Consider the following 14,191-nt stretch of genomic DNA (forward strand, 5'->3'; position numbering starts at 1 on the left):
GTTATTGCGACTGAGATTATCAACAGATGTACAATGTGGGCGATGGGCAGCATCGTGGTTAACACGACGTTCCAACAGCTCAGAGCATTGGAGTTTGGAGTTCAATTCTTGCATCCTGCCCCAGAGTGTGTGGGCTTCCTCTGGGTGCTCCAGTTTCCTCCCACAGACCAAGACCCTGCTAGTTAGTAGGTTAATTGGTCATTGTAAATTGTCCAGTGATTAGGTTATGGCTAAATCAGAGGTTGCTGAGCTGTGCTGCTCGAAGGGTCTATTCTGCACCATATCTCTAAATCAATACATTAATTAAATAAATCTGGACATCTAGCCTAGATCCTGTAACAGTTACCACATTGGTTGATTTAAAGAGTTCTGTGTGGAAAATAAGTGAAAACGTTTAGATGTAAACATTCCAAATTTCAGACCAATTTTATTAGAAAGTCTCTCATACATTTCTTCATTAAAGACATACAATATAACTGTCATAAAAATAAAACCTTAAAAATGATCCTTACATTAAAGCCTGGACTTGAAACTTGTTTGGTTTAACGTGTAATCCCTGTTGAATTTCTAAAACGATTCTTAGTTTTTTTTAATGGTTCCAAATAACTGCAAATGCAGAGAAGTGCACATCTGTACATAATTTAAAACAATCCCAAATTATCAAGAATTTTTCAAAGTATACAAAAATATATATTGTTTCCTCAAGGAAAGCAATAATGAGAGAAACTTTTAACAAACTAGTGACTCTTTAAAACAAAATGTATAGAACTTTCTTTATTAAAAAAGTAAAGGTCACTTTTGCAATTATGCAGCAATGTGTTGAATCTGTACAGATCTTGCAGGTATGAGTCAAATCTGCTGATAGTTCAGTGACAAAATAGGTTCCCTCCATTAAAAAAAATCAAAGCATATACATACAATGGAAGCAAATTGTAATAATTTTTTTTCAAGTGAATTGTATAAGATTTTGTTCTGTGCATTTTAATTTATGGTAGTGTTAATCACCAACAATTTTTTTACAAAAGTGTGTGACATGAACGTTAGAAAAATTCATGTTAAGTATGAAAAATGTAAAACTGACAGAGGAATAAGCTGAATATGTATGAAACAGCAGACAGATTACTTCCATACAAGTTTAACACCCAGATGTAACTTTAGCACCATTGTAACATGCAGGTTTTGAAGACCAAAAGTCTCCAACATTCGATTATTGAAAGCTATTACCAGTACAGTGCAAGGTATCTGTGAACCCTTAGCATATTGGGATTGATGGCAGATTGCAGATTTCACCCCTATCAGAGGTATAGGTACAGTGGAGCTGCCACTTCATTTACGTTCCCATTGTGCTTATCATTCTGGTTTGAACTCGTCCTTAAAATAAATACATTTAAAAGTTAGAATTCTGTTCCATAGAAAAGCTCATAAATTGAGATAACACATAACCATATATTTTTAAAGCAAAGACATGTATTATTAGGTGAAACGAGCTGCCAACCTAGAAGCTAAGGAGACTGAATAAGTACAGAAGCCAAGTTCCTTAAACAGGTTCCCAGAACATGCCCTTCACTCAAACTCATGGCTATGGGGTCAACTGTTAGTTAACTTTTTTCCAATGGATTAATTTGATGTGCTTTAAATGATTAATCTTGAATGGATGGATCAGACTTTATTTATCAACAGCATAAAAAATGAAGTATTTTGCTATTTTTCAAGACCTTTAGAGATTTCCAGAAAATCCTGCTCCTTCACATACTTTTGTAAAAATCAAAAACTATTTCTTAACTATAATTCATAGATCTTTGAGAGACAGTCAATTTATATAAGTCAGAGACATGTCAGGTTACACAGATGGAGATAGTCCTTCCACCCATCCTAATCATGCTAACATTTTCATCCATCTACATTAATCCAATTTGACCACTTTAGGACCATATCCTTCTATGCTTAGTCTAAATGTCTTTTCAGTGTAATGCTTGCATCTGACCCCACCAGCTCCACAACTACTAATAAAAATCTCACTCAAATTCCTTTTAAAAACTACTTCTTGCCTTAAACCAACATTTGCCTCCTTTTTGATACCCTATCTATTTTTCACTTTCTCTCCATCTGGTACTCTATCCATTATTTTTTCTCCTTACTACTATGTCCGCCAGCCCTCAGTCAAAATACATTAAGCCCTCCCCAGCAGCATGAATAAATCTCCCGGCAAGAATACTAGTCCCATTATTTCTTTATTTACATTTTCTTCGACCTTCTGACTGAAGCACAGACACTGAATACAATTAATCATGCAATATTTACAACAGTTTAGTTCACTTACACTACTGCTGTCCTGTTAATTTCTTTCCTACTCAAAACACACTACTATATTTTTGTTCATATGGGGCAAGCTATAACAAGTGTTATTTTTTTCCTACAAGAGATTCTATTTGGAGCAGCCACGCTGAAGAAAATTAATCATCACTAAAGTATGGCTTGTAATTCAGCCTTCAGCACTATAACCAACTGAAAGTGTTAACATTTAAGTCTCCATCATGTCCATTAGGAGGGAGTATCTCACATGCATGGCTGAGAATGTGAATGGCTGAATATTCTGAACCTTGGTTTGTAGATCTGAATCTGTAGGAAATTCCATTATTGCACTGGGTTTGTCAAAGTGAATCTAAAGTACAGTATATGTTCATTCCATTGATTCTTGCATTTCCTTCTACCAATAACTTCTCATGAAAAAGGAGCGTGTGTAATACAAACTTAACTTCTCCTTAGTGGGCAAGTGTAATATTAACAGTTTTCACTTCCTTTTGCAATGAACTTGCCAAAGTATTTATCAAGCAGAATTAATTTTCCCAACTTTGCAACAGGCTGTTTAAATTGATGTTTAAGGTGTTTCATAGGGAAGTTTACCTCAATTCAACAACCTGGATAGGGGCAAAGGAAATGATACTTACCACTCTCATTGAGAAAGGTGACAAGGTAAGTAGAAACCCTGCATTGTAGCACAGGAGAAGGAGTTGTATGTCTTTTGTGTTTCCTCCTGACTAACTCTCTATAATTCTATCCTGCTGTATTTGGCCAGGCTCAGTACAACAAAATACACAGACAGACATACTTTATTGATCCCGAGGGAAATTGGGTAGGTGGATAGGTGGACTCCGGATAGGTGTGTTGTGTCTCCTGCCATGCTGTCCCAATCTGCCCCGTGCGTTATTTACCTTGGATACAAGTCTTGGAGCATTCATCTTGTGTGTTGAATCGGTTTTCATTACCATTGCATCCACCGTACCAGAATCGTGTGCAAGTTTCAGTCTTTACATCATAGTACCATTTCAGGGAAAAGTTCCGGCAAGTTCCTTCATTCCGTGGTAACTGACATATGTCTTTAGCTGTAAAAGTGTTGTATGACCAAATGTTAAACAACTATACACAGTAACACAACATATTTGTTTTATTTGGAGGTAGGATAATTTACACAAACAGTTATGGTAAGACCATAAGATATAAAACATAGGAGCAGAATTAGGCCATTTGGCCCATCGTTTCTGATCCAACATCCCATCATGGCTGATTTATTATCCCTCTCAACCTCATTCTCCTGACTTCTCCCCTTGACACCCTTAATAATCAAGAATCTACTGTGTAAAGCTCTGCTTTAAATATATTCAATTACTTGGCCTCCACCGCTGTCTATGGCAATGAATTCCACAGATTCGCCATCCTCTAGATAAATAAATTCCTTCTTATCTCTGTTCTAAATGGACGTCCCTCTATACTGAGGTATAGACTCAAAGGAAACATCTTCTCCACATCCACTCTACCTAGGTCTTTCAAATCCGATAGGTTTCAATAAGATTGTCCCTCATTCTTCTAAGCACCAGCGAGTACAGATCCAGAGCCACCAAATGATCCTCATACATTAACTCCTTCCCAATGAACTCCTACCATTCTCATGAACCTCCTCTGTACTCTTTTCAACGCCAGCATACCTGCACATCTTTTCTTAGATAAGGCGCCCAAGACTGCTCGCAATGTTCCAAGTGCAGTCTGACCAATACCTTGTAAAGCCTCAGCATTATATCCTGGCTCTTACATTTTATCCCTCTTGAAATGAATGATTTTGATTCAGAATTGTTCCCAGGAACATTACATGTAACAAGGTAATGGGTAATGGAAATAATGGGCACACAATTTCTCAATGAAATAAGTATAAATTATGAAAAAATTATTCTTAAGTCTCTAATGGATGGTTTTTGGGGTTTACATCTTGATCTCCTCTCCACTATAAAAGAGAATTGTAAAGGGATACATGTTCCCTTGGCCACAGCTTTGAAATGTCATCATTTCATTTATTTGTCTCACCCACTTGCATTCTTGTCCTCTTACACATCCACACATACTTTCTCATCCTGAAGCTGGAAGAAAGATTTACACTTATTGAGATGCCTTTTAAAAGTCATAAAAATGACTATTAGCAGAAACTTTTTGGTAATTGATGATAATTGATGTTTGAAGAGTGCCAAGGTCTCTACATTTTCTGCTCTCAATGACCTATGATAGGAATCCAAGACTTTTCTTTGCAAATATTTGAGGCCACTGCTGAGTCAGAAATTGAGATTAGGAAAAATCAAGTGCAAATCATCGTAAACAACTCTTGTACTTGAATTGAAAACTGAAAATACTGTAAACAAAATAGATCTGGTAGCATCTGAAGAAACAGAGACAGTTAGCTTCAAGTTCAAAAAACTTTTTAACAGAGCTGAAAATAGAGAAGAAAAACAAGTTAGTTTTAACTTGCAGAATAGATGGAGTGGGATGGATAAGACATATTTTTGACAGTGTTATCCAAAGGTTCCTGTGAACTAAGTCATTTTCCTGATGGATTATCGATGGAAGTAATATATTTTCTCAGGAATATGGAAGACTAGGGTGTAGGTAGAGGTTTATAACATTATTAGGGGTACAGATTGAGTGGATAATCAACTTCCTTCTAGGGTGCATACTTTTTTCCTTAAGATGGAACTCCAAAACTAAATGGAATAATTTTCAAGTGAGAGAGGGAAGTTTTAAAGGAAATCTGAGGGGTAAACTTTTCACACCCAGAGTAGAGGTGATTATATGGAAACTGCCAAAGGAAGTGGTAGAGGCAAACAGTGTACAATTGCAATGTTCAAAATGCATTTAGAAGGTACATGGAATGTGTTTGTAGATACAGTGATGCTGAAAATAATATTAGCAAAGAAGGGTTAGTGTAGACAGGCATAGACACATTAGGCTGACTGATGCACTTCTGTGTTGCTTCCAATGATAATTTCCATTACAGTCAAAATAATACAAGAAAAGGACAAAATGGATTAATTAAATTATTACACTTCTGGAGTGTAATCATTTCATTAATCCATTTTCTCCTGTCTGGAATAGAGAAGACTGGGAGATATTAAAGATGAGGAAACAAGCAACAGGATCATTTCCTCATTGGATAACTTAAAGAGTTTGGAGTGTTGACACCGTAAAACCACTGTCTTAAAGCTCCAATGATCCAGGTTCAATCCTGACATCCAGAGCTTTCTCTGCGATGTTTGCACATTCTCCCCATGCCACTCCGCATCCTCTAAATGCTCCTGTTTTCTCCCACACCTGGAGGTATGCAGGTTGATAGGTTAATTTACCACTATATAATGCCCCAAGTGTGTAAATGACAGGTAGAAACTGAGGGAGCTGATGGGAATATGGGAAGAAGATTATAGTATTATTGTAATTAGATGATTGTTGGTTGCATTGGATTGAGTTGGATTAAGAGTCTGTTTCCATGCTGTATGTCTTTGTGGCTGGGTATTTGAAGTTAGAAGAAGTTATTGTAGGTTTGCTTCATTATTACAGAAATTGATAACAACTCCACAGATCTTTCTATGCTTCCAGTTTTTCATGGCATTTGAAACAGTTCTCAGGTGCTGTTGTGGCATAGTCAGCTGCATTATGAACTGTCTCTCCACAGTTTACTTCAATAACTTCGTATAGCTGAGATGTTTAGAGATAGCCATAGAATGTTTCCATAAGAACTACCCCTAAGAATATTTAGATTTACGTTTACTACTATAATTCAAGCAAACCTGAATGTAATTTATCTTGACTCTTTTTCTAAATCCAAAGAACTGCCACTAAATATGATTAATGTTTTTGTTACCTCTAATGATCAGGAAAATGTAATACTCTCTGGGAATAAAGACTGATTTGAGATCAAGGTATAACTGCACATGTAAGAAAGATTTCCTAATCTCACCAGCGCTCTGCCAACTATAAGAACTGATTTCCTTTTCTTTTTTAACTAAAAGGGACAACTGGCTGCTGTTTCTGGAACACTTCTGTAAAATTTTGTTTGTTTGTTTCAAATAATATAATAGATCTTTGGTTATCACCATAGCAACAACTGAGATAGGCAACAGAAAGATTTTCCCAAATATATTCCCAGTGATTATTGAGCCAAATCTAGTTAGCTCCAAACAAGATCTAATGTCCCTTGAATGCATATTCCATACTTGCTCCATCATCTAAACTTGGGTCATTTCATGTACTTCCTTAATTTTCTTCAATTGCTTCTTTATCAGAGTTCAACTTAACTCTCCTTTGGCAACTAATATGATGAGTTTGTTTCTTCCTGAGTTTGGTTTGTATTAATTTGAATGGAAAAAAATCCTGGGTGGTAGATGTGACCGCGGATAATTGGCAACCAAGCAGATTCTCTAATTAGCTGTCAATGCAATGTTTCTTCTGGTGGGAAAATACTTACTAAAATTGCTGCTAAGTTGTTCCATTAGCATCTATCAATTATTTTTGTGTTTATGTAAGGTACTCCAGTTAATGTTAGGACCCTTAACAGCACTGATGTACAGAGTGATTTTGGGGTCCAAGTACAGAACTCACTGTAAGAGCCTGAGGAAGTAGATAGGGTTGATAAAGAGGTGTATGGCACGCTTAACTTAAAACTTTGAGCAACACATATGAAATGCTGGAAGAATTCAGCAGGTCAGGGAACATCTATGGAAGGAAACATACATTCGATGATTTGGGCCGAAACACTTCATCAGGACTAGAAAAGAAGGGGGCAGAAGCCAGAATAAAAATGTGGGGAGAGGGGAAGGAGTACAAACAGGCCGGCGATAGGAGGCTGAGTGGAGAATAAAACCATAAGATTATATGTCATAAGAGCTAAATTAGGCTATTCATCCCTTCAAGTCCTCTCCGCCATTTCACCATTGCTGATCACAGATCCTAATCAACCCCATACAGCTGTCCTCTCACTGTATCCCTTGACGCCCCGACCAATCAGGGATCAATCAACTTCCACTTTAATTATACCCACGGACTTGGCCTCCACCACAGTATGAGGCAGAGCATTCCACCGATTCACCACTCTTCAGCTAAAGAAATTCCTCCTTACTTCTGTTCTAAATGTTCACTCCTCAATTTTGAGGCTGTGCCCTCTAGTTATGGATACCCTCACCAGAGGAAACATCCTCTCCATATTCACCTTATCTAGTCCTGTTAACATTTGGTAGGTCTGATAAAGTTTATAAAATTATAAGAGGCAGAGGTAAGGTGTACAGGCAGGATAAAAATGTAAAATATAAGGACATGCATTTAAGGTGAGGGGGGAAGTTTAAGGGTGATGAGTTGGGTAAGTTTTTTCATAACCAGTTGCTAGGGGTAGTGATGGAAACACATACGATAGAGGTAGATAGATAAACACTTTAATATGGACAAATACAGATCATATACAAGCAGAAGAGATTTAGTTTAATTTGCATAGTATTCAGCAGAGATATTGTGGGCTGAAGGGCCTTTTCCTCTACTGTAACAGTTCTACATGTACGAAATTCTCTCTGTATTAAATATATGTTGTTGCCCTATTGACCGTTTATTAAAAAGTTCTAAAAAGTTCTCTCTCACACACACACACAGAAATGATGCTTCTGTTGAGATCTTTGCGCGATTACAATAGAAACATATCCTATTAAATGTTCAAAGATGTCTGTTTTTTGTGTAGATGTGTACGTTGTACACAAGGTAAGGATTGCAATACCCATTCTTTATTGAACTTAAAGGTGATGAGAACAGTCCTTGAGGTGATGGTACCTTCTCATACTGTCATAGGTTATGAGTTTGTTTGGTGACAGCTTTTTTGTACAGCTAAGTGTCTTGCTGTACCACTTTGGAAGGGAGTTGGGGGCCAATCCTCAGCTGGGTCTCAAGATAGGCTTGGTATGGACAGTATATTTCCTTCTCTAAAGGAGTTTAGTGAAGTAAATTCTTTTGTTTTGTAACAAAAAGCAAGATAAACACTTTTGTACTCTTATAGTATGATGGCAGCCTGTCACTTAAAGATTATATAATAAACTGGTAGCCGTAAGATTTAAGTTCAACGTGATCCAAGAAATTGTGGCTCAGGGTAACTTTGGTCTAACAATCGGTTATTAATCCATCTTCATTAACTACATGATGTGGCACTTTTTGATGCCCAGTCTATGTAATTTGCTTCCTGGTAAAAAGGACTCTGAGATCTACTTTCCATAATAAAGTATAAAGTAAATCCAAGAACATCTTCAGAGAAGTGAATAATATGTCTGTCATTCATGAAGACAGACTGCTTGTCACCTTAGTATATCCACAACCTGGTGTCTGTCCATTATCTCAGTTCAGAGGCTGCAGATGGTACAGATTTTTTAAGGGATAAAAGCAAAATAACCAGAAGAAGACAAAGAAGATGATAGCAGTAATCCTATATTTGGTTTTCCAACAGCTGTGCCTATTTTTACAATGGTGAGAATGGGAATGGAGTTAGTATTGCTTTCTGGTTGGAACAAGCAAGTTATGCAGCAGTGAAATGGTGTAAAACAGTAAATATTGAAAAGTGTACTTCATTACTTAAAATGAAATTTTGTTTTAATTGCCAATATACAACATCATTTCTAATCTTGCAATACTCCTCCAGTAGGAGCTGTATTGGATGACCCGTGAAATTACTTCACAATTCACTCCACTGTGAACTATCACTTAGCAACACAACACAGTTTTTAATTTAAAAACTAAATTTGAAGTGAAGCACCATGTATTTGATGGTCTGTATTTTGTGAAATACGCTGGCTAATTTCAAATTCTCATAACAGTAAGTGCCTCTTTGCATTTTCGAAGGTCTGAGTTCTGCAGTGGGAGCTATAAATTGGTAACATCTGGAATCAAGCTGAGGCTTTAAAGATGGAGGAAACGGAAGGAGAATTCCAACCTCCATAGAGTAGAGTGTGTGTAAAAAGGGCCCAAAGGAAACCGAGTCACCCCTGTCACAATCTATTCCAGCTGCTACCATCCAGGAAACAGAACTGCAGCATAAAAGCCAGAACCAACAGAGCAGCTCCTTCCACCAGACCATCAGCCTGCTAAGCTCACGCTGATTTGAGTATATTTCTATGTTATATTGACTGTTCTAGTTATTATAAATTATTACAAATTACTATGATTTCACATTGCACATTTAGACGGAGATGTAATGAAAAGATTTTTTACTCCTCGTGTATGTGAAGGATTTAAGAAATAAAATCAATTCAACTCAATTCAATTTTTCAATTTGACATGAGGCCCTATTCCCTCCCATTCAATAAAGTTGAGAGACTAAGTGTCATCCTGATTGCAGATCTTGATAGAAATCTAAAGACTAGTGCAGGACATTAATAAAAATGAAAATAAAAGAAAAATGAAAATGATTTTTGTTAAAAAAAGCAATGTTGATCCCAAATTGGGTTTGAGATTGAGAAAAACAGGGATATCAAAATGTCAAAATTTCTGGAGAATGACTGAGTTGACTGAAAGAAACAAGACATTTTAATGTTATCTTGGCTTCTACTTTACCTTTGAAAATTTGCACACAACTTCCATAATTGGAATTTGGTCTCCTGATAATTTTGATTTTGTCCCTTCAAGACTCTGTACCATCAGCTGCTGCTGAACTGATGAATGAGAAAGGAGTATGATGGTGCTAGGGACCAGAGCTCTCAGCTTTCCTAGTCCATGAGCTGACGTGCTGAGCAAACCAATTCTGGAGCGCACTGAACCTCTCCGGCCGGGGGCGATGAATGCTGCCTCACAAATAATGATGTTGCTCAAGCTGAAACAGCACCAGTGGTGAATCTGCATTGTTAACTTCGCAGATCCTTTTTCAAAGGATTAATATCACAGCCCTTTTCTACAAACAATTCACAAATGAGGATTCAGAAATGAAATGTATTGATACAGTATATTATTGCTCTTTTTAAAAGGCTACAAACTACCTTGCCTGATCTGACCTGTCCTCAATTCCTTTCTATTTATATGTGCATTTTGGTGACTGCAGAGAAAAACGTTCATTTTTCCCCAAATCTCCTTCTCCCCTCATTGGGGCACTGTTTATTTTCATCCTCTCTGGTACTTTGCACCATACTGCTCATCCCCCTCTATCCCCGACTGTGACCATCCACCACCCTCACCATTCATTCCTAGCGTACACCATCTAGGAAATGCACACCAATAACTCCACAAAATTTCTTCAGTACCGGTCAAACCTGTGACCTCAGACATCAAGAAAGGTCAAGGGCATTGGAGCTGGAACACTGAAGGTCTCATTTGTTCTGATGCAGTATTGCACTGTGCCTCTATCTCTGTAGTCTCGAGCTGCTGATGTCCATCCCTGCACTCTTCACTGTCCATATATCTCTGTTGTCCATCCCCCCATCACAACTGACAACCAGTTCTTTGCTGTTACCATTTCTTTCTGCTTGGTCGGACTAGATGATATTGTGTTTTGAAGGCATCTTAGTCAAATACTTGCAACTGTAAAGTGTAGATTCATTTTAACCAGCCACTTTGCAAAACAACAGTTATAGGAATTACTCTCCCCCTCCATTTCCGTTCTTGGAAACAATTTTGTTGTCCATTGAGAATTGGTTTCATTGCACACACATGGTTGTAATTTCTGCGATCCATAGTTGAGGTCTATATCAAAACCTTCCCCTTCAATGGAAATTTTCAATGTAGCCAGTTGATTAGTAATAATAGTGATCGCCAACCACATTTCAAGATTTCCATGACAACTTGACAATCCTCCCAACCAAAAGAGAAGATCCTACATTATGTTACAACCTTACTTTGTTTTCCAAACAATTCAGTTAGGAGGAGGTGGACATTTACAAGAAAGTTAGGCAAACATTTAATTGGAAATACGATTAGCCCAAATAGAGGTCAACAACATGATAAATGTTAAACCATAAGACCAAGTGTTCATAGGCCACTAGACCTTGATGCAAAAGCAGAAAGTGAGTTGGAATCGTCTCTGAAGCTTTGGAAAGTTCACAAAATTTTAAATATGTGTGCATAAACTAGTAGATGGAAGACTTCAGAAATTATAAATTTATTTAGTCATTTCTATAAATAATTTTCTGCAAAAATTAAATGAATGGGGTAGCATTAATGAAAACAAACAAAAAATGTAAGTCTAAATTAAAAGTAGAAAATGCTTGGAATGCTTATAATGTCAAGCCACATCTTGTGACAAGAGACACACAGTTAATGCTTCGAGTATAGGACTCTGTCAAGAATTGGGTAAGAGAGACAAGAAGCTGCAGGAAAAGTGATGGAGGGGCGGTACAGTATCATCAGCGTGGCCATTGATGATGGGGTAGAGTGTACATGGCCGCCAGAAGTTTTAGTCAATTTTGGATCCAATTAGCCAGCTCACATTGCATGCCATATATTTTAACATTCTAGTCCAGCCCATCATCCAAAATGTAGGTTAAATGCCTACAGTCTTTAGCCTTGCCTTCATTAATCTCCTTTGTGGCTACCTGAAAGAATACTCCATCAAATTAGAGAGAGACAATTTCCCTCACACAAAGCTGACTATCTTGACTACTGTCAAGATGAAGCCACGCTCAGGTTGGAGAAACAAAACCTTATATTCCATCTGGGTAGCCTCCAACCTGATGGCATGAACATTGATTTCTCTAACTTCCATTAATGCCCCTCCTCCCCTTCTTACCCCATCCCTTATCTATCTATCTATCAATTTATTTATCTATATATTATTTATCCCTTTTTTCCTCTTTTTTTTCTCCCTCTTTTTTCTCTCTCTGTCCCTCTCACAATCACTCCTTGCCTGATCTCCATCTCCCTCTGGTGCTCCCCTCCCACTTTATTTCTCCCTCGGCCTCCTGTCCCATTATCCTCTCCCTTCTCCAGCTTTGTATCCCTTTTGCCAATCAACTTTCCAGCTCTTAGCTTCATCCCTCCCCTCTTGTCTTCTCCTATCATTTTGGACCTCCTCCTCCCCTTCCCACTTTCAAATCTCTTAGTATCTCTTCTTTCAGTTAGTCCTGACGAAGGGTCTTGGCCCAAAATGTCGACTGTGCTTCTTCCTATAGATGCTGCCTGGCCTGCTGCGTTCCACCAGCATTTTGTGTGTGTTGCTTGAATTTCCAGCATCTGCAGATTTCTTCGTGTTTGTATTTTTAAATATCCCTGATCAACTCCTGTTTTTTGAAATGCACATAAATCCTTTCCATAAGATTTTTCTTTCATGATTTTCTGAGCACCGTCATAAGACACCAGCCTAAAATTACCGGGCTTATCCCTACTGCCTTCCTTAAATAAAGGAAAACTATTACCTATCCTGCGGTCTTCTGACACCTCACTAGGATGCAAAATTCTCTGTCAGGGCCCCAACAGTCTACTTCCTTGTTTCTCATAGCACTCTGAAATAGATCTTATCGCGTTTTAGGTATTTAAACAACCTTGTGTGCTCCATGACGTCTAGCACATCTTTCTGCTTAGCAGTGGGGCAAGCGCTATTGCTATCATACTACTGATTCACCAAACCAAACTGCAGCAGCTATTGTTTAAGAAAATTCCAAAGATCAGTGCCTTGATCTGGTGAGAAGTACGGAAACTATGGAAAAACATTCAAAAGAGTTGCTGATATTCTTTTCCTAATGTAGAAAGTTTGTGTGCTCCTATTTGCTGGTGATCTGCACTTGATGCTTGTTTGACCACATGAATTAACGTTCAATCTAGTGAGAAGCAAATATTGCAATCTGTTAAGCTATTCTTTGCCACAAAGCTATTTCCCCTTGTGTAGGGCAGACTGGAGAAAGCATGCCCATGACATTATTAAACAGGGAATAATGGTAAAATTACAGATTATCCTATTTTCTTTCTTGATATGAACACGGTAATCACTACAAAAATGTGCAGAAATAATTAGCCAGATAAAATGCAGCATATGTTGTGGATCATGCATTTGGAAATGCAATTCTACACAATAAATCATATTTCTCATTTCTCTTTGCAAGTCACTAATTTCACCTGCTAGGAGAAACTGGATGCTTTCAGACCCCCTTATTCATCCTGTCCTGAGACACTGTACCAAGAGCACTCACCTCAAAACATTCTGAAGGCTCACAAACTTTGAATCAGCTGGATACAAGTTATAACAGCTTATGTATATTAAAAGCTGATTTCAAACCAAAGAGACACACTATTCACACTGAATTTTCTACCAGATCGCCAGGGATTAATTGAGAGAATGGACATAACTGTGTAACTAGAGTTGCAGATATGTTTTCAAATCAAGCATTCTGTTCTTAATGCTTACTCCTCCTTACAGCTTGAGGCCAAGTGTTAAATCTGAAATGTTCACTTACGCCGTCAGTCAAATCAATCAACAATTCGTTATAGCACGTATCTGTAATCCAATGCATCAATTAGAGACTGCTGTATCTTCATTGCCATTCCAGATTAAAATGACCATATTTATCATAAATTTGGGCACTTCATAGATGATATCATGTGGTAAACTGTGATTTCTCCAAGAAGAAGATCGTAATTTTATCATCATTCCCTATTTATTTAAGAATTTCATAGGTGCTATTCTTAATTCGTCCTACAAAAAATGAAATAGATTATGGCTACTGAATATGTTGAGACTACATATTTGTATCTCACTAAACTGAAGTGTCTTTCCTTTATCATCCATTTTATCTTCCATCTTTCTCTGCTACTCCCTGGGCTCTTGTCCTCACAGCAACTCGTTGTCCAATCTTTTCTCCTGGGTTATGCCTTATTTCTTCATCCCTCTCTGTGCTCATGCCTCAAAAACCAAGCTTCCTCCCCATTCTCC

General features: G+C 37.6%; 1 protein-coding gene across 1 annotated transcript in view; it reads right to left on the reverse strand.

The window, feature by feature from the left end:
* Positions 1 to 407: 407 nt before the first annotated feature.
* The window catches only part of LOC140728284 (collagen alpha-3(VI) chain-like), a 188,464-nt gene continuing 174,680 nt past the window's right edge, over positions 408 to 14,191 (reverse strand). The window contains exons 51-52 of the mRNA XM_073046784.1: positions 3,213 to 3,383; positions 408 to 1,371 (exon numbers count right to left, since the gene is read on the reverse strand). Of these exons, the coding sequence (XP_072902885.1) occupies positions 1,331 to 1,371; positions 3,213 to 3,383 (212 nt within the window). The 3' untranslated portion in view covers positions 408 to 1,330. The remainder of the gene's footprint in view (positions 1,372 to 3,212; positions 3,384 to 14,191) is intronic.

This window comes from Hemitrygon akajei, chromosome 5 (genome assembly GCF_048418815.1).
Source record: "Hemitrygon akajei chromosome 5, sHemAka1.3, whole genome shotgun sequence".
Taxonomy (NCBI): Eukaryota; Metazoa; Chordata; class Chondrichthyes; order Myliobatiformes; family Dasyatidae; genus Hemitrygon; species Hemitrygon akajei.